Source organism: Podarcis filfolensis, assembly GCF_964270895.1.
Source record: "Podarcis filfolensis genome assembly, chromosome: 2".
Taxonomy (NCBI): Eukaryota; Metazoa; Chordata; class Lepidosauria; order Squamata; family Lacertidae; genus Podarcis; species Podarcis filfolensis.
Genome location: NC_139605.1, coordinates 3,758,913 through 3,778,170, shown reverse-complemented (window position 1 = coordinate 3,778,170; position 19,258 = coordinate 3,758,913). Strand labels below are relative to the sequence as shown.

General features: G+C 43.6%; 3 protein-coding genes across 8 annotated transcripts in view; all 3 read right to left on the bottom strand.

Annotated features, from left to right (window-relative positions):
- LOC310756761 (vomeronasal type-2 receptor 26-like) overlaps positions 1–19,258 on the bottom strand; it is a 28,545-nt gene that overhangs the window by 4,474 nt on the left and 4,813 nt on the right. For 2 of the 6 annotated variants that reach the window (XM_083601440.1, XM_083601441.1), the window contains exons 1-2: positions 2,097–2,729; positions 486–780 (exon numbers count right to left, since the gene is read on the bottom strand). In XM_083601440.1, the coding sequence (XP_083457566.1) occupies positions 486–780; positions 2,097–2,335 (534 nt within the window). In that variant the 5' untranslated portion in view covers positions 2,336–2,729. Of the gene's footprint in view, positions 1–485; positions 1,212–2,096; positions 2,730–8,246; positions 8,746–12,078; positions 12,708–19,258 lie in introns of those variants that run through there. The other 4 variants (XR_014544975.1, XM_083601444.1, XM_083601442.1 and 1 more) reach the window with 4 other exon arrangements.
- LOC310758076 (vomeronasal type-2 receptor 26-like) lies at positions 2,815–6,241 on the bottom strand (the record flags this gene model as incomplete). The annotated part of the gene is made up of 3 exons (XM_083604014.1): positions 2,815–4,268; positions 5,726–5,857; positions 6,236–6,241. The coding sequence occupies 3 exons, from the start codon at positions 6,239–6,241 to the stop codon at positions 3,285–3,287; spliced, it is 1,122 nt and encodes a 373-aa protein (XP_083460140.1). The 3' UTR covers positions 2,815–3,284.
- LOC310758163 (vomeronasal type-2 receptor 26-like) lies at positions 17,910–19,199 on the bottom strand (the record flags this gene model as incomplete). The annotated part of the gene is made up of 1 exon (XM_083604093.1): positions 17,910–19,199. A coding segment is annotated over one exon (954 nt), but the record flags the coding sequence as incomplete, so codon positions are not given.

Genomic DNA, 19,258 nt, shown 5'->3' with positions numbered 1-19,258 from the left:
AGAGTCTGTTTCCCCCTTGTAAGTATAAAGTACTTAGCAGCTCACAGTACACATCTTGTGAGCTTCCTGTTGTAGCATCTGAGAGGCATCTCTCTTTCCAAAAGGCATGTCCCCCCCCTTAGTCGGCTCTGATGGTGATTCTCTTTTGAAAGCATTCTTCACCCAGCAGGACAAATCCTTCAACATAAGAAGAGCCTCCTGGATCAGGCCAATGGCCCATCTAGTCCAACATCCTGTTCTCACAGTGGCCAACAAGATGCTTGTAAGAAACCAGCAACTGGCACCCAAAAGCATTGGTGCCTCCAACTAGGAAGGTAGATCACAGTCATCATGCCTAGCATTCATCAATAGCCCTTGCCTTCATGAATTGGTTTAATCCTCTCTTAGAACCTTCACTGCCTCCTGATGGAGTGAGTTTCATAATTTGCTTCCTATTCAAAGAAATGGCTGTTCTCTGCATGTTGTCCATGCTAGTGTATTCATACCTGGGGGATTTTGTAGGTTCCTAGCATAGTTGAAATCTGGAGTGAGGTGTCATAGTTGACCCCTTCAATGAAAACCAAGGGCTTCTTCTGTCTTCCACAGTGGTAGTTTGGGACATTGGCCCTCCCAGGAGAGAGCAGATCTAGCGTGGCATCATAGGTCATCCTTGCATTGAAATGATTCTCATGGATGTCATAGCCCAGGGTGATGTTGGGTAAGATCCTGGGGTCCTGATTAATCTCATGGATGGCGATCATGAAGGACAGGAGATTCCAGTATGCTCTTGTCCCTCTTTCCCTGTAATAAACATGAAGCCTAATGTCAGTCTCCGTTCAGTGAAAAGTGTCAAGTCCCTGCTTTCTAAGTCCTGGAAGAAATAGCAGCCACAAGAATGAAGCAAAACAGAACATCCACATCACATAATCAGCCATCTGTGAGTTTGTTGGAAGGTGAACGGCTGCTTACCAGTTAAAGGGAGATAGAAGCATATTTGAACACTTAAGTGCTGGAAGCAGGGAGTAAATACCACCCTCAAATATATTGAGCAAAAGTTTGTAAAAGGACGGAGCACTAGTTCAAGGGGAGTGGTAGGTTATAAGAGTTCGCTTCCTTATTTTTAAAAAAGGTAGAGGAGATGTAAAATAGAGACCTTTACAAGTCATATAATTCCTGCTTCTAATTGTTACTGCTGTTCCTATCCTATTTAGTACCAAACTTTCACCCTAAGGTCCCAGGGCAGGAGAACTGTACTGGCTGCCAGTTAATTTCTAGACTCAATTCAATGTGATTATATGTTGACTTGATAGATAGATTGTGAAAGTTTAATAGCAATAGTCCTGCTCGTTTCAGAGGAGTGCGGATCAGGCCATCTTCACATTTCCCAAGTCAAGAACTTGGGGTTCAGATGATCTCTGGCTTTTCATGTTTCACCATCAATTTGGTTTTTTTTCCAGTGGAAAAAAAGAAAGGAGGGAAGCAATGCACATACATTTTGTGTCTTCACTGGGCAAGATCTAGAAAGCAGGACTTGTCCCTGGCATATAAGCATTAGAGGCTTGGACTATCACAGCTAAGCACAACAGTATTCAAGAATATGCTATGTATATATGCCTACCCATTAATCACAATCTTATCTGCTATGCTGAAATTGCAAGGGGAAAGTACAGGGGGAAGGGGTACCTTAGGGGACGCGGGTGGCGCTGTGGGTAAAACCTCAGTGCCTAGGACTTGCAGATCGCATGGTCGGCGGTTCGAATCCCCGCGGCGGGGTGAGCTCCCGTCTTTCGGTCCCAGCTCCTCCCCATCTAGCAGTTTGAAAGCACCCCTAAGTGCAAGTAGATAAATAGGTACCGCTTTATAGCAGGAAGGTAAACGGTGTTTCCGTGTGCTGCGCTGCTGCTGGCTTGCCAGAGTAGCTTCGTCACGCTGGCCACGTGACCCGGAAGTGTCTTCGGACAGCGCTGGCTCCCGGCCTCTTAAGTGAGATGAGCGCACAACCCTAGAGTCGGACACGACTGGCCCGTACGGGCAGGGGTACCTTATGTATATATGCCTACCCATTAATCACAATCTTATCTGCTATGCTGAAATTGCAAGGGGAAAGTACAGCTTACCTTACAATGTAATTGCAAGGGGGGATAAGGAAACTGTGTTCAGGATGAACTGTCTGTAATGTAGATATGACCCCGCTTATGAGGTGGTCTCCTGGCTTATAATAATTTGTTGCATCTGGATGGTCCCTTCTCAAGTTCAATGGGCATTTTGCTTTCCGCATCCTAGAAGCTGCACAGGGAAGCAGCAGCAGCAGCAACAACATCAATAAGAGCCTCACTCTGGGTCTGCCTCCTGTCATTACATCTGTTGTCACTGCTCTCAACTTAGCAAGAAGCGAATTAGATGAAGCCCAAAGTCTCCAACAAGACCGAAGCCCCAGAGAAAATGTGAGGAAAGGGAGGATACGAAGCTTTTACACTGGCAGAATCCCTGCCTGCCTGGAAGATAAGTCAAAGCCCTTGATGGCACAAGAGGTCTTTAAATATGCAGCAAGCATTTCAAGCTCTGATTTCTGAAATATCTGTTCTTTGTGTCAAAAGTGGGTACATTGCTTGAGTTTTGCCAAGGAATAAATCACTATGATTATGATAATTATGCAGGGAATATACATCTCTGGAATCAATGTGGAGCTTGAGCAGCAGCTGCAGAGCTGGAAGAAAACATCACGATCTGTTTTCTGATGCTCTAGAGGGTAGGACTTGAACCAATGGCTTCAAGTTAAGGGAAAGGAGACTCTAACTAAACTTCAGGAAAACGTTTCTGACAACAAGAGCTGATTGAATAGTCCTTCTTGGGAGGCTGTGGACTTTCCTTCCTTAGAGGTTTTTAATCAGAGTTTGGATGACCATCTGTCATGAATGCCTGGTTGAGATTCCTGCATTGCAGAGGGTTGAACTACATGCCCCTTGGGATCCCTCTTCAAACTTTACACTTCCATAATGCCATGATTCTATGTTCACCGGATAAGCCAGCATCAAGCTATTTTTTCAGGACATTTTGGGGCCTGATATGATGAACCTCTGCTGCTTGATGGACTTTTGTTATGCATATGGGGGGAAAACTTGAAGCCTCCTGTGCCAGTCGAATATTTTATTTCAGAGTATTTGTATCTCTCCCCATCACCTCATATCCTCTCCTGACAAAGTTTTTTGACATTTGAAGATTTCATTTTAGACCAGCAAGTGGCTGGTTTTTTTTATTGCCTTTCTGTTCACAGATCCCTACAATGGAAAGGAATGTACAAATAATCAAATGCCATCTTTACTTTTTGTCGTCAGATGCTCCTTTGTATTCAGACCAGGCCTGAGTAATATAATGTAACACTTGGGAATGAAGATGCAGCCCAGAAGCCCAGCACTGGAGGCCAACATAGAGAAGACCTGCACGGCTACCATGTATTTCCCCTTGGTGCTCAGGTATGTAGGCACAAAGGACACCCAAACACTGCAGAAGACCAGCATGCTGAAAGTGATCAGCTTGGCTTCATTGAAGGCCCCAGGCAGCTTCCTGGCTAGGAAAGCCACCGTGAAGCAGATGGCAGCCAGGAGGCCCATGTAGCCAAGGGCACCATAAAACATGGCAGCAGACCCTACATTACATTGCAGGATAATCTCTGCAGGTTGGGAGTGCATGTCGGAGTCTGGGAATGGGGGAGAAGTCCCCAGCCAGGTGGTGCAGATGACAATTTGGACACTGCAACATGAAAGGACAACAGCATTGGCCAGAGTCTTGCCCAGCCATTTCTTCACCCTGTTCCCTGGCTTTGTGGCCAGAAAAGCCAGCACAACGGTAATGGTTTTGGCCAACAAAGAAGAGACAGCAACTGAGAAGATGAGGACAAATGTCATTTGTTGGAGAAGACAGGTGGCTTGTCTTGGCTGGCCAATGAAGAGCAAGGAGGACAAAAAGGAGAGCAAGAGGGATACAAGGAGGATGTAGGACAGGTCTCTGTTGTTGGCTTTGACTATGGGAGTTCCTGAGTATTTAATGAAAATTCCTAACACAAAGCATGTGATTAAGGAGAATAACAAGGTAAAGAAAGACAAGAGAATCCCCAAATAGTCTTCATAGGACAGGAAAGTGATAATCTTGGGAACACATTGATCTCGGTCCTTGTTTGAGTGCTGATCTTCCGGACATTTGGTGCAATGGTTTGCATCTGAAAGTAAGATGAGTGATTTCAGTACCCAGGGTCTCAAGCAAGGGACATTGCCAGCCCTGACCCGCAGATACTATGACTTGAATCGGCAATCTGTTGCATGCAAAGCAGATGCCCCAACCTTGGGTAAAGGTTTTCGGGGGGGGGGGATAAAATGATACTGTTTTGGACAAGATTACAAAAGTTGCCCTATTCCTTCTCTCACTTGCCTTCCTCGGTGGAGATGGTCCCTTTTACACAGGGAGCACAATCATAGCAGCAAAGTGGCTCTCCTTCCCGGATGACCTTGACATCCCCAATATGACAGCTCTCAGCACATCTGGATTGAGGGACAGTCTGCCCATAAAGAAAGACGGTCAGGAGTTAGTGATATTGTGGGATGTAAAGTCAAGTGCAACCTTCCGACAGAGGACTAACGGCCTCCAGGTTCTAACCGGTTGCTGGGACAACCAGTTTGTCGGTTGCTGGAACCTTTGAAAGATAACTGCTGAGTTGCAGTCACCTTAGGACCAACTTCCCTCTGGTATAGTTCATTTGCTTGTTATGTAACCTAAGCCTTCCTTCAGATACACTTCTGTAAACCTGAATGAATCTGAGAGTAAAATGGTTTTATATTACATGAATCAGATTTGTGTGTGTATTCCATTATTAGTAGAACTTAGTCAAGTCAGCAACAAGCTGATCGCTGCATAAACTTATAAAGGGGATTGTTTAACTCTGCTAAAGTAAACCTTCCCACAGGTATGTCTATCTATGCAATAATACTGGAGCCAATACTCCCAGCTCCTGTCACCTAGCAGTTTGACAGCATACTAGTTCAAGTAGATAAATAGATACTGCTGCTGTGGGAAGGTAAACGGCATTTCCGTACGCTCTGGTGTCCTTTTGCGCCAGAAGCAGTTTAGTCAGTCTGGCCAAATGAGCCAGAAAATCTGTCTACAGACAAATGCCAGCTCCCTTGGCCTGAAAGCAGAGATGAGTGCCACACCCCATAGTTGGATTTGACTGGATTGCACTGGAATGAACTTTACATTTACTAAATTGTTCAGGGAATTTTAAATAAAAATAGATTGTGAAGACCTCCAAAAGAACCTCTCCAAACTTGAGTGATTAATAATAATAATAATAATTCATTATTTATACCCCACCCATCTGGGTTTCCCCAGCCACACTGGGTGGCTGCCAATAAAATATTAAAAAACAATAGTCAATCTGTAGATGGATTAAGCAATAAATTGGGAAATGTAATTCGAAACAAACAAGTGTGAAGTGATGCAGGTTGACGCAAAAAATATTACTTTCATCAATATGCTCCTGGGAGTTAAAGTGGTGGGGACTGTTCCTACAAAACTAAAAGCCCCTTTCAATCCAATATCCTCTGTTTTCTTTTTCTTTTTGGATCAAAGTCAAATGTATCTGAATGATTTAACCCACCTTATTAAACCAAAGGGGCCACACCATGGCATCCTGATCAATGGTGACTTTTACGCCTGCGGATCCCTCTCTCTCCATACTCCCAACTTTCCCTACGTGAAGGGAGTCATTGGCAAGCATCACAATGTTCACCAGGTCAAATTCAGCTGTCAGGTCCCCATTCTCATCTAAATATACTCCACCCATAGAAGCATTGTAGAACTGAAAATCACTCAGGAAACGTTGAAACTAGAATGACAGAGAAAATCACAGCATTTAGGAAAGTTGGCTGTTTCAGCCCAGGTGGTTCACATATTATCTAGGCACATAGTGGCCCTGGAGGGTTTTTCTATTTAATGTTCCCAATATACTTCTTTTTTAAAAAAAAATATTTTCAATGCAAATTTAGAACAAAAATTACAAACATAAAATCCTAAAAAAAGAACAAACCAACAAAAACAAATCAAAACAAACAGAAACCAGAAAAGAAAAAAACCACCCTTACCAAAAAAATCCCCTGCCATCATACTAATCTTTACGTACATATACACATATTGATTTCCTTCCTCTGTTTTGAGACCTCAAACATTTTAATCTTTCTGAATTGTTGTGTCTAATGTAAACTACCTCCATCTTTACACATTTCACACCCCTTTTCAACTTCTTTAACCCTGCAAAGCTTCATTCATTACATACCGTTATATTTACACCAGAACAATGTTTTTCATATATTCTTTAACACAATCCCATTCCTTTGCTAATTTTTGGTCCGATTGTCCCCTTAAGAATGCTGTGAATCTTGCCAAATTTATAAAATCACAAAGTTTAATTTGCCATTCTTTTATTGATGTGATTCCCCCCCCCCTTTCCAGTTTTTTGCTATGAGCATCCTGGCAGCTGTTGTTGCATAAAGGAATACTTTCCTTTAATTGACAGGAATATCTTTGGTAATTAGAATCGTACCTCAGGTTGAATATGCTTCATGTTGAGTGCATTCGAGTTGCGCTCCGCTGCAACTCGGAAGTAACGGAGCGTGTTACTTCCGGGTTTTGCTGCTCGTGCAGACACTCAAAATGTCGTCACGCGCATGCGCAGAAGTGGCGAAAAGCGATGTGCGGGTTCGCAGACGTGCTGCTGCTAGTTACGTTTGCTTCTGGATGCAAATGGGGCTCCGGAATGGATCCCTTTCGCATCCCAAGGTACCACTGTATACCTAAAAGGAATGCCTCCTGTTTTTTACTAAAAGATATTTTAAAGATCTTTTTGGTTTCTTCATATATTTCATTCCAAAATTGTTGAATAGGTCGGCATTCCCGCCACATGTGAAACATTGTTCCTATTTCTTTCTTGCATCTCCAACAGGTATTTGATTTTGATTTGTAAGTTTTTGCCAATTTTACCGGAGTTAAGGACCGTTGGTATATCATTTCCCCAATATACTTGAGGTCTTTCAGAATGGGCTCTTCCGTCAGCTAAGCAGCCTAAGAAATAGGTTCCGTCCAAGAGCCTCTGTGTTGGGGCTGGGGAGGGAATGGTACCTCTTCTCTGAGTCTTGCTCCAAGCTATAGCTGTGGATGTGGTTGTGGCAGCTACCAGACAGGCTGCAGACTTGCAGGCCTGGAACTGCATGAGGCAGGCTTGTGACCCTCAACCAGGGTGAGAGCCTAATTGAAAAGGAAGTTTGGTTTGGTGGAGTTCCCCCTCTGAATGAGAGTCAGTGGGAGGAAAGTAGCTAAGGGAACTAACATCTTCTTCCGACAGTGTGGTGCATGTCTAATAATGTGCCCTAGATTAGTATTCTGTGGCCTAATCCGCCAATTGTAAATGGGGTGAATGGAAATGCCTTTATGCTTCCAGGTGGGCAGGTAGCAGGGCGTGGTCAAGATGCTGCTCTAATTCCAGTGCTAATTATCTTGCTATAACTTTGGAATGCTTTGTTTGTCTTTGATATTAGGAAAGTGAGATATGATGATTGTGATGGAAATAATTACGATGGTATACCTAGGAATGCATATGAATGGAGATTTAACATGAATGTCCTTTTGAGGAATCTTTAGTCTTCTCTTTGAAAGGGTGACATGATTATTGCTAGCAGTCCATAGCCCTGCAGATCAAGGTAACTATTGAAGGGCCTATCAATTCTGTATCAATCATTTTGACTACAGTATTTTATAACCTCTTTTTTAATGTTTGGTAAATTTCTGTTCATTAAAGGAAATGTATCTAGGAATCTGTCACAGAACCGATTTTCATTTAAAATGGAACAATATCTATCCAGATCATTAGAGAATAAAAATGAATACCTGTGATTCTTGGACCTTTTCATCTTCCAACCTGTTCTGACCCATCATCACCACCCTCTTGGATCTAGAGGAGTACGCAGCATTTAAGGCATGGGCCAGAGCTCGGACAGTGTTGTAAATGCTGTAAGTGTCCTGAAACAGGCTCCTTTCAAGGACGTCCTGAGGGAAACCTGAAAAGTTCTCCTTCGCTCTGCATTGCTTCTGGCCTTTCACAGAGAACACATGCTTTGAATATAAGCAATTAAAGCCTTCAGGCCAAAATTGATGGACATTACTATAGGAGTAGAAAACTGGCAGATTTCCATCCTGATTTGCTCCTTTTTGGGTCTGGATAAATAAAGATAGATATCCATGAATGTGCTGGTTCTCAAGTAGTTCGGGAGACATGTTGGAGCTGGCATATGAGAGAGCTATTGTGATCCAAACTTTCCCAGTAATGGGTTCCAGGGTTTCACTCACTATTTCTATTGTCCTTGCAGCTTCTGAGGGGGAATTAGAGTCCCCATAGTAAAGAAACACATTGATTCGCCTGTCCATGGAAAGTGAAATCTTCTGCCGGAGCTTTCTGATCCATTGTCCTATAAACAGATTGTCTCGTGAAAAGGTTTGTGAGAAGGCAACGCAGACACCATCCTTAGCAAGCGCAGGTGCCAGGGTGCTCAGAAACCTTTCTCCATTGTCAGAGTCAGGAGCTATGAGCCCAATCCAAGTCCACCTGAAATGCAGGAGTAGTTTGATAATCCCTGAGCCTGGGGGTTCTTCATTTGGGGTCATTCGGTAGAGCAAAGGAGATTGTGTTTTGTCAAGGGCATGATGAACAGAAGCATAACTGACCTAGGAAGAAAAGGAAGATATAGAGGGTTTATTTGGTCAACTGGAATTGTGGTCCTATTATGCTGTGCTTCTCTGTAAAGGAGATGTAGGACACTTTGGGCAACAATACGCTCTGGTCAGTGACTGAAATAAATCAATTCATTCATTACACTGGGCAACAATTTTTTTACTTTTTGAATGTTGTCTAGATTTCTACAATTGATTTAGGGTATTTTTGCACTGCTGAATCAGGAAATGGCATCCGTTTCTCTCCATCAGGTCAGGTTTTTGTGCTATGTTGATTTGAAAAAAATCAGATCTTGTGGCAAAATCGATTACATTTTTGTGGCATTATGAGCTGATTTTTGTCAACACATATCATCCTAAATATGTTTTTAAGAGAAAAAAATGTTTTTCCAACAACATATATTGATTACCTGATAGAAACATCGATTACTGTAAACTGAATGGTGGGCATTGATAAAGGTAAGTACACGTAAATTGCATGTTGCTTCACCATTTTTCAAACTTCAGGGCTTGAACTTCCGTTTCTTGGAACTCTTGGAATGCTCAGCGGCAGGGAGGTCTCTCTTCAGAGTCCAACAGTAATCAGCCATCATGACTGCGTCCCAGCGACCCTGATACCTGGTCTCCATCTCTTTCATGTCCTGATGGAATCTCTCCCCCTGCTCGTCACTCATTGAACCCAGGATCTCAGGAAACCGGTCCATATGTGAAAATAGGTAGTGCATCTTGATGCTCATGTTGCAGCCCAGGTTTCTGAAAGCAGTCAGCATGTTGTTGACAAGTTCTGTGTAGTTTCTGGCCTTATTGTTGCCAAGAAAGTTCTTCACTACCAGAACAAATGCCTTCCACGCTTCCAGTTCCACTTCGTTCATTGAGTTTCCGAACTCTGGATCTCTGATGAGCTGACGGATCTGAGGACCGTCAAAGATGCCAGCTTTCAACTTCTCCATGATCAATCCTGGAAAAGTCTGGCACAAGTAAGTGAAGCAGCCACCATCCTTGTCCAGGGCCTTGGTGAACTGCTTGATTAAGCTGAGCTTGATGTGCAGCGGTGGGAAGAGTATTCTGTCTCTGTCGTTGATGACGTTCCTTTCTTTGCAAGGCACCAATTCCCCCCGCACAGGCCAGTCCTTCTTCGTGTAATGCTGCGCACGGTCCCTACTATCCCACATGCACAGAAAACATGGGTACTTGGTGAAGCCAGACTGTGGTCCCAACAAAAAGTTCACCATCTTCAGCTCAACACAAATAAACCACTTATGCTGATCATAACCAATTTTCTCCAGCACATACTTCACCACTTCATAGTTCTCCTTCAGTGTACTCGAGTGAGCCAGGGGTATAGAGGCAAACTGGTTGCCATTGTATAGCAGAACACATTTCAGTGATCGTTTGCTGCTGTCAATGAACAGTCTCCAATCCTTGGGTTCGTACTGTGGCTCTCCAAGCTTGAGCAGAAGCTGCGCAATATCTGCACAGTACACCAAGTCCTTCTCTTCCGAGAAAAAACAAAGGTACTCTTGATGCCTGTTGCGGAAGAAGCTGATATGAGCACTGTCAGAGGGGAGGTTTTTTTCCTTCAATCTGGATGCTAACAGTTCGGCAGAGTCCTTTGACAAGCTGAGGTCGCGAACTAGATCATTCAACTCCTTTTGGGAAAATGGATGTGGAGCATCAAGAACCACTTTTTCTTCTTCATGTCCTTCAACACTGGAGGCATCTTCGTCACTAATGTGAGGAAGTTCTCCAAAGGCAGGCACTGGAATTTCATCACAATGAGCTACAGGACGACGTGCTGATTGAAGATCAGGATACTTGAGGCTGCTCCGGTTCTTTCTGTTGATCCCAGTCACATCAACAGCACAGAGGTAGCAGTCAGTGACATGGTTTGTCGGCTCCCTCCAAACCATGGGAATTCCAAAGTTCAAACCCCTCTTGCCATTGGTCCACCCACGTAGAGTCTCGGTGCATGCCTTGCACACCATGTGTGGCGCCCAAGCTTAATCCTGGGTACCAAGTTTAATACCAAAATAAGCATGGTAAGCAACTTTATGTTTTGCCGCACCAATTTATGGAAGATTTTGAGGTTTTATGACTTCAAACTGATCCCTTTTCGACATAATCACCCAGAACTATTGGACCTGAATACTTCTTGTCATTAAAATAATCATTTCCAATCAAAACAATTATTCGACATAGCATTTTACCCCCACCAACTTCTTCTAAAATGCTCCACACAAGCGTACATGTGAACAAACACGTAAAAAAAGACATGTGGCCATAGCTCAAAAACTTGACCTGATTGAGCAAAACCAATGTGATTTTTGGATTCAGCGCATCAGATTCGTCCTAAATCAGCTGAAAAAATGCAGACAACAAATTTGTTGTTGACCAGTGTTATAGACAACAATTTAATATGTCTTCAACATCGTTCTCTTCCTGAATGTTGTCACCATGCCCAATGTTACAGACTATGTAGAGTAAAGATATGTTGTATTTTCTACTGTTATTCTTTTGTTTGGGGGAGGGTTCAATTTTTAATCACCTGCATGTTAGTTTCACATGAGTTTCGTTCCTTAGATTTGTTTTTCTGCCAGATATTTATTTATTCTCCATCACAGCAGGTTACCAAAATAGGCTTGTGTGAAGCCATCCCTGAGGTGTCTTCTGGAGGCTGCATTTCTGTCCCACCCCGTGATGTATGATTCAAGCCCCGTGTAAACTGCTATTTTCCTATACAAAGAGGTGCCGGAACTCACCATAAACACCTCCTTTGTCTACTTATAAAGTGACGGATGGAGAGAGAAAAAAGCCCCTTCTCCCTTTGTAAGTCTAAAGCAGCTCACAGTACTGAACTTCTTATTGCAGCTTCTGAGAGGCATCTGTCCTTGCAAAAGGCTTAACCCCACCTTAGACTACTCTGATGGTGACTTTCTTTGTGAAACCCTTCTTCACCCAGCAGGACAAATCCTTCAACATAAGGAGAACCTCCTGGATCAGGCCATTGGCCCATCTAGTCCAACATCCTGTTCTCACAGTGGCCAACCAGCTGCTTGTAGGAAACTAGCAAGCACAGCATGAGCACAAATGCACTCTGCCCTCATCTGATTCTCAGCAACTCAGCACCCAGAAGCATTGGTGCCTCCAACTAGGAAGGTAGATCACAGTCATCATGCCTAGCAGCCATTAATAGCCCTTGCCTTCATGAATTGGTTTAATCCTCTCTTAGAAGCTTCACTGCCTCCTCTGGGAGTGAGTTTCATAATTTGCTTCCTATTCAAAGAAGTGGCTGTTCTCTGCATGTTGCCCATGCTAGTGTATTCATACCTGGGGGATTTTGTAGGTTCCCAGCATAGTTGAAATCTGGAGTGAGGTGTCAGAGTTGACCCCTTCAATGAAAACCAAGGGCTTCTTCTGTCTTCCACAGTGGTAGTTTGGGACATTGGCCCTCCCAGGAGAGAGCAGATCTAGCGTGGCGTCATAGGTCGTCCTTGCATCGAAATAATTCTCATAGATTTCATAGCCCAGGGAGATGTTGGGTAAGATCCTGGGGTCCTGGTTAATCTCATGGATGGCAATCATGAAGGACAGGAGATTCCAGTATGCTACCATACCTGCTACCCTGCAACAAAGTATAAAGCCTCCAGTCAGTCTCCATTCAGTGAATAGTGTCAAGTCCCTGCTTTCTTAATCCTATAAGAAATTGCAGCCACAAGAATGAAGCAAAATAGAGCGTCCTCATCACATAATCAGTCATCTGTGGGTTTGTTGGAAGGTGAACGGCTGCTTGCCAGTTAAAGGGAGATAGAAGCAGGGCAGGTGTACTGTACTGGCTGCCAGTTGATTTCTAGACCCAATTCTACGTGATTACATGTTAACTTAATAAATAGATTGCTACAAGTTAATAGCTATAGTCCTGATCCTTTCAGGGGAGTGGAGATCATGCCATTTTCACATCTCCGGTGTCAAGAATTTGGGACACAGATAATCTCTGACTTTTCATGATTCACCTTCAAGTTGTTTTTTTTCAAGTGGAAAAAGTAAGGAGGGAAGCAATGCACATGCATTTTGTGTCTTCAGTGGGGAAGTTCTAGAAAGCAGGACTTGTCCCTGGCATATAAGCATTAGAGGCCTGGGCAGTCACAGGTGAGCATAATAGTATTAAACAAGGTGCTACACATATGCCTACCCATTAATCACAATTTTTGTCTGCTATGCAGAAATTGCACGGGGAAAGTACAGCTTACACATGAAAAAAAATGTAGGGGCTGTGAGGAAATTGTGTCCAGGATGAATTATTTGTAATGTAGATATGACCCCACTTATCAGGTGGTCTCCTGGCTCATAATAATTCGTTGCCCCTGGACTATCCCTTTCCAAGTTCAATGGGCATTTTTCTTTCCATATTCCAGAGGTTGCACAGGGAAGCAGCAGCAGCAGAAGCAGCAACATCAATAAGAGCATCCCTCTGGGTCTGCCTCCTGTCATTTCGTCTGTCCTCACTGCTCTCAACTTAGCAAGAAGATGAAGCCCAAGGTCTCCAGCAAAACTGAGACCCCTGTGACATTGAGAGGAAAGGGATGATATGACGCTTTCACACTGGCAGAATCCCTGCCTGCCTGGAAGATAAGTCAAAGCCCTCCATGGCACATGAGGTCTTTAAATATGCAGCAGGCATTTCAAGCTCTCATTTCTGAAATATCTGTTCTTTGTGTCAAAAGCGGGTATATTGCTTAAGTTTTGCGAGGAAGAAAAGGAATCAATCACTATGTTTAGGATAATTCTGCGGGGAATAATTGTCTCTGGAATCACTGTGGAGCTTGAGCAGCAGCTGCAGAGCTGGAAGAAAACATCACAATCTGTTTTCTGATGCTCTAGAGGGTAGGACTCGAACCAGTGGCTTCAAGTTAAGGGAAAGGAGACGCCAACTAAAAATCAGGCAAAACTTTCTGAAAGTAAGAGCTGTTTGAGAGTGGAATGGTCCCCCTTGGGAGGTTGTGGACTTTCCTTCCTTGGAGGTTTTTAAGCAGAGTTTGGATGGCTGAGATTCTGCATTGCAGGGAGTTGAACTAGATGACCCTTAGGGTCCCTTCCAACTCTATGATTCACAAGATCTCACTGATGTGGCAACATGTTGTGAAAAAGGTCATAGAGGGAAAAGGTGATCCTAGAATGACCTTTATACATCACCAGATAAGCCAGGATCAAGCTATTTTTTCAGGACATTTTTGCCCCTATGTGCACATCTGAAAACCCAAGAGGCAGCTCACACCCCACAACCTATTCTACTAGCTACTACATAATGCTTCTTTCACAAATAATGTCTAGGATGGGAGAAGGGATCCCTGTTGGCATCAGGGATGTGGTTTGGGGGCACATGGGCCTATGAACTGCTTTGATGGCATGATAATGGACTCTTATGGTTTTCTGGTAGCTAACATGTGAGTGTTTAACCTTAGATTAAGTGACAAAGGTATTGAATTGCAAATCGGCATTTTGAAAGAGAGTTGCCTTTAGTCTTTTTCCCAAGCTGTGAGAGTATGGATGTAAATGAAGTTCTCCAGGTGAACAGCCTCAGGCTAAATGGAGGCTGTAAGGAAAGGAGATATTTTCTTATAGGTCTGTTTGGAATTATCTTTTCTTCCTAAGAAAATGGACTTGCACAATATTCCATATTGCAGGGAATTATTTGGATGTATCTTGGATGTTTTTGTTCTGTTTTGAAGAAAGTTCTGCAAGTAATGTTTTGAACAATGGGTCCAGACAATGCCTTATTTCAAAAGGAGTCGGTTTTTTATGCAACCAGTCACTGCAGCTGGCCCCCGCCCACCTGGCTATGCCCATGATGAAGGGACTAGTGCAGTGCAGTGGTAGCTTTGCTTGAGTTTCCTTCTTTAAAAACAAATAGGGTGGAGGAAGAGATGAGATTCCACACAAAAGAGAGAACTTGGTCTCTGGATGTATATGAGCAAAGATTTTAGTTAGAAAACCCTCTTTCAGGCTGGCGCCCCCAAAATTTAAGGGTAGTGGAACTCTCAGGAGGTCTGCTTCTGCTGATCTTTGTAGAACATTTGTAGACGTCAGCGGGCCAATAACCTGCTAGACTTGTGCCCACCATCTGTTGTTCATACTACTGAAGGAATGGGTTTCCCAAACCCAAAATTGACTGTGCAGGCAGTTTGAAACTGCACCAAAATACCTATTTTTCCTTAGTTAAAATGCTTTAACTTGAGCTCTTGAACCGAAACCCAGCTGTATGAACAAGTGCTCAGAGCCCTCTCCTTTATCAGTTTGTGATGGCAAGTATGGCCTTGACTGTACCAGTAGAACAGGGAAGGCACATCTGTGCCTTATCTTCTATCCTGACCACAAAAGACGCACAGACCTAGTCTGCGAACAGCGCCAGAGGGTGTTCTTGGAGATGGTGACCTCTTGCTCCAAGATAAGAGTAGGAACAGGAAAATCCTTTTATGGTCAGAAGTACAGGAAGGAATACCCTTTTATGGTTAAGAGTGCCGGAGCAGGAACATCTGTGATGTCAACCTGCGTGTACTAGCTGACGTGGCTGAGGGGGGAGGGTGCCTGGAGGATATATATACTGCATGTAATCTCTCATTTCTTTGGACTTGCTGTGGACTGACCATGCAAGTGCCTTCTGCTATCCAGAGAGCAGAATAAAAGAACTCTTTCTCTGAACCAACCCTCAGTGTCATTTCACTTCCTTCCTCCCATCCGGGAGCAACGCAGAGCCCACCAATCGGTAAAATCTAATAAGGCTACACTACAGCATACTTTGAGCAGTGTGATCAGCAAAGTATGTCTAGCTCCAGTCTTTCCAGCAGAATATCAGAGTTTTCCTGCTTCCCCAGAGTTCCTGGTTAAGGAAACTCATTTGCCACTCAGTTCAGTTCAAAATATAGAGTGCTTCTTGTCTCATGGCACAAGTCAAGCATAAACACACTAAATGCATAAACTTTCAGAGATGCTGTTACTTTGAGAGATTTATTGCAAGCAAAGTGTGCTAATAAATCTTTTGCCCACACACTTCCTCTGGCGTGAGCTTTGCAGAGTACGCAATGTTGCTGGAAGCCGATTGAAGTCTGAATGCTGTCCTTTCGGACAATGAAGGAAAGAACGGCTTGAAAGCTACAACTAGTGTTTATTGTAGTAAACAGTAATAAACACACAGATACAGAGCGTTAACAGCATATACACTCTCTCAGCAAACTGCCATTAACCAATCCCTCATACTATAACCACCGCAGACAGACAGACTCACAGAACGCAGACATATAGATATAGCTGCTCTGTTACAGTATAACACTGATTGGTTGAGCTCAACCAATCCTTATCTTACACCTACTGTTAACCAATCAACAGGTTGTCTCTGGGCAGACTACTGTCTCTGAGGCAGATTGTACATTTCTGGGAAGGCTGCCAAGAATATCTCACAGTTTCATCATGAACTCATCTACTACGATATAGTTCTTCTGGTCTTAGAAGTAATCCTTGTAAAGATAGAAGTATGCAGAGGGTGGCAGGGGCAACCTAACCAGATGGGTGGGCTATAAATCATAAAATTATTAAAATTAGTATTATTATTATTATCCACTAGTACTTCCCCATGCTAGCTTACTATGCTGCACTGAAACACACAGTAAATAACCTTCAGCTTTTCTGCTGATACCTTGCACTCCTGCCAATAATAATAATAATAATAATAATTTATTATTTGTACCCCACCCATCTGGCTGGGTTTCCCCAGCTACTCTGGGCGGCTTCTAACAAAGATGAAAAATACATTAAAATGTCACACATTAAAAACTTCCCTGAACAGGGCTGCCTTCAGATGTCTTCTAAATGTTAGGTAGTTGTTTATCTCTTTGACATCTGATGGGAGGGCGTTCCAAAGGACAGGTGCCACTACCGAGAGGGCCCTCTGCCTGGTTCCTCTAGCTGTGGAATTGCTGTGGAATCCAACCTTGGCTTTATACCTCATGCACACGTTCCTTAGAGAAAGGGAGGGCGGATGAGTCAAGCTCCGGGCATCCAGCTAACTCTAACCATCATCCAGATGTGGAGGGAGGGCTGCTCAAGACATGGACCAAGAACTCTGTGCCATTTCACCCATTTCTCCAAATGACAACAATCATAACACTCAGGAGTATCTGTAGGGATAAAGATGACCTATGAAGATATTGGGGGCCCAAGTTGTTTAAGGGTTTTAAGCACTAATGTGAGCAATGAAATTTAAGATTCCAGTGACAATGTTGCTGGACTCCAAAGCTGTGGACCTCGTCCACCCAGAGGAGCGCAGCCCCTTTTAGCTCAGGCCATCTTCCCACTCAAGAACATGAAAGATAGAACATCTCTAAGTTTTCAGAATTCATCTTCAATTTCCTTTAGGAGCAGATTATTTTGCGGACCGACAAGAAACGGTTGGAAGCAATACATTTGTGCAGGTTTAAGGTTTAAAATGGTGAACGGCAAGACCTCCTGGGGAACTTCCCTATATATCAGGAGTCCAGGTTCTCATCTTGATAACACGGTATGCGAAGATAATTAAAAAGAGGATTTACTGCAAAAAACAACAACAGATAACTCCGGTGGTTGTAACGAGCCTCTGTCAGAATATACTGAACCGGCGCTGTTTGCACCCTTTGTTTTTCTTCCTGTCTAACAGACCTCCCATACAGAGATTGCACGAACTAATTGGCTCAGCTCCAACTTCCTCTTTTCCTGTCTATTTTCCCGGCTGTTCACTCTTTCGAAGAGTGTTGGCTCTGTTCCCCCTCTCTCGAGCTATCAGTCGTCCCCTTTGCCACTCTGCATTCCTAGGGCTGGAGGAGATGAAGCAAGCTGATGGTCTGCCTGATTAACCCCTAAGCTTCTCTGCTCCTGACTGCTTTCTGCAACCTGTGGCTGATCTTCACTGAGAGCTGTCTCATTCCTGACATTATCTATCAGGTAAGGGAATCCCTATGTTTCACACAGAGGCAGAAATAAGGAGAGGAATATTTACAAGAAGTGGTCACAAAAACAAAGTGAAATAATTTGAAACATATCCAGCTTTCCACTGGATATTCCAGTTGTGCAACCTTGTGCCAAATACACTTCCTTCTGCACAAAAGGAAGAAAATTTCAGACTCTGTGTGTGGCATATAAGTTACATATACAAATTTATTTGTGGAAAATAAGATCATGCAACACCGGTCAGGGTGACACAGATATAAAGATCACCCGGGCATATTAAGAGGATATATTTGAAGCATGTTCTGAAAAGGGTTCCTGTTTAGTGATACATTAAATCAAAAGCGCCTCTGACAGTCCTGGGATGACTGTGCATTCACTTTGGAAATGACATGTTAGGTTTTGGATAGATTAAAAAATAGTTACAAGAGCAGCTCATAATAAACACCTGAAAGGGAAATAGCTTCTTTTCATAAGTATTGTGCTGCACGCAGATTCCCTTGGTGGGAAAAGCGCATTAAGAATCAAATTCCATCTTTTGTTTTTGTTGTCAGGTGCTCCTTTGTGTTCAGACCAGGCCTCAGTACAATAATGTAGCACTTGGGCATGAAGATGCAGCCCAGAAGCCCAGCACTGGAGGCCAACATAGAGAAGACCTGCACGGCTACCATGTACTTCCCCTTGGTGCTCAGGTAGGTGGGCACAAAGGACACCCAAACACTGCAGAAGACCAGCATGCTGAAGGTGATCAGCTTGGCCTCATTGAAGGCCCCAGGCAGCTTCCTGGCTAGGAAAGCCACCGTGAAGCAGATGGCAGCCAGGAAACCCATGTAGCCAAGGGCACCATAAAACATGGCAGCAGACCCTACATTACATTGCAAGATAATCTCTGCAGATTGGGAGTGCATGTCTGAGTCTGGGAATGGGGGAGAGGTCCCCAGCCAGGGGATGCAGATGAGAACTTGGACACTGGAACAGGAAAGGACAACAGCATTGGCCAGAGTCTTCCCCAGCCATTTCTTCACCCTGTTCCCTGGCTTTGTGGCCAGGAAAGCCAGCACAACGGTAATGGTTTTGGCCAACAAAGAAGAGACAGCAACTGAGAAGATAAGGACAAATGTCATTTGTTGGAGAAGACAGGTGGCTTTTCTTGGCTGGCCAATGAAGAGCAAGGAGGACAAAAAGGAGAGCAAGAGGGATACAAGGAGGATGTAGGACAGGTCTCTGTTGTTGGCTTTGACTATGGGAGTTCCTGAGTATTTAATGAAAATTCCTAACACAAAGCATGTGATTAAGGAGAATAACAAGGTAAAGAAAGACAAGAGAATCCCCAAATAGTCTTCATAGGACAGGAAAGTGATAATCTTGGGAACACATTGATCTCGGTCCTTGTTTGAGTGCTGATCTTCCGGACATTTGGTGCAATGGTTTGCATCTGAAAGTAAGATGAGTGATTTCAGTACCCAGGGTCTCAAGCAAGGGGTATTCCCAGTACAACCTTGGCATATTATGGCTTAAATCGGCAATCTTTTGCATG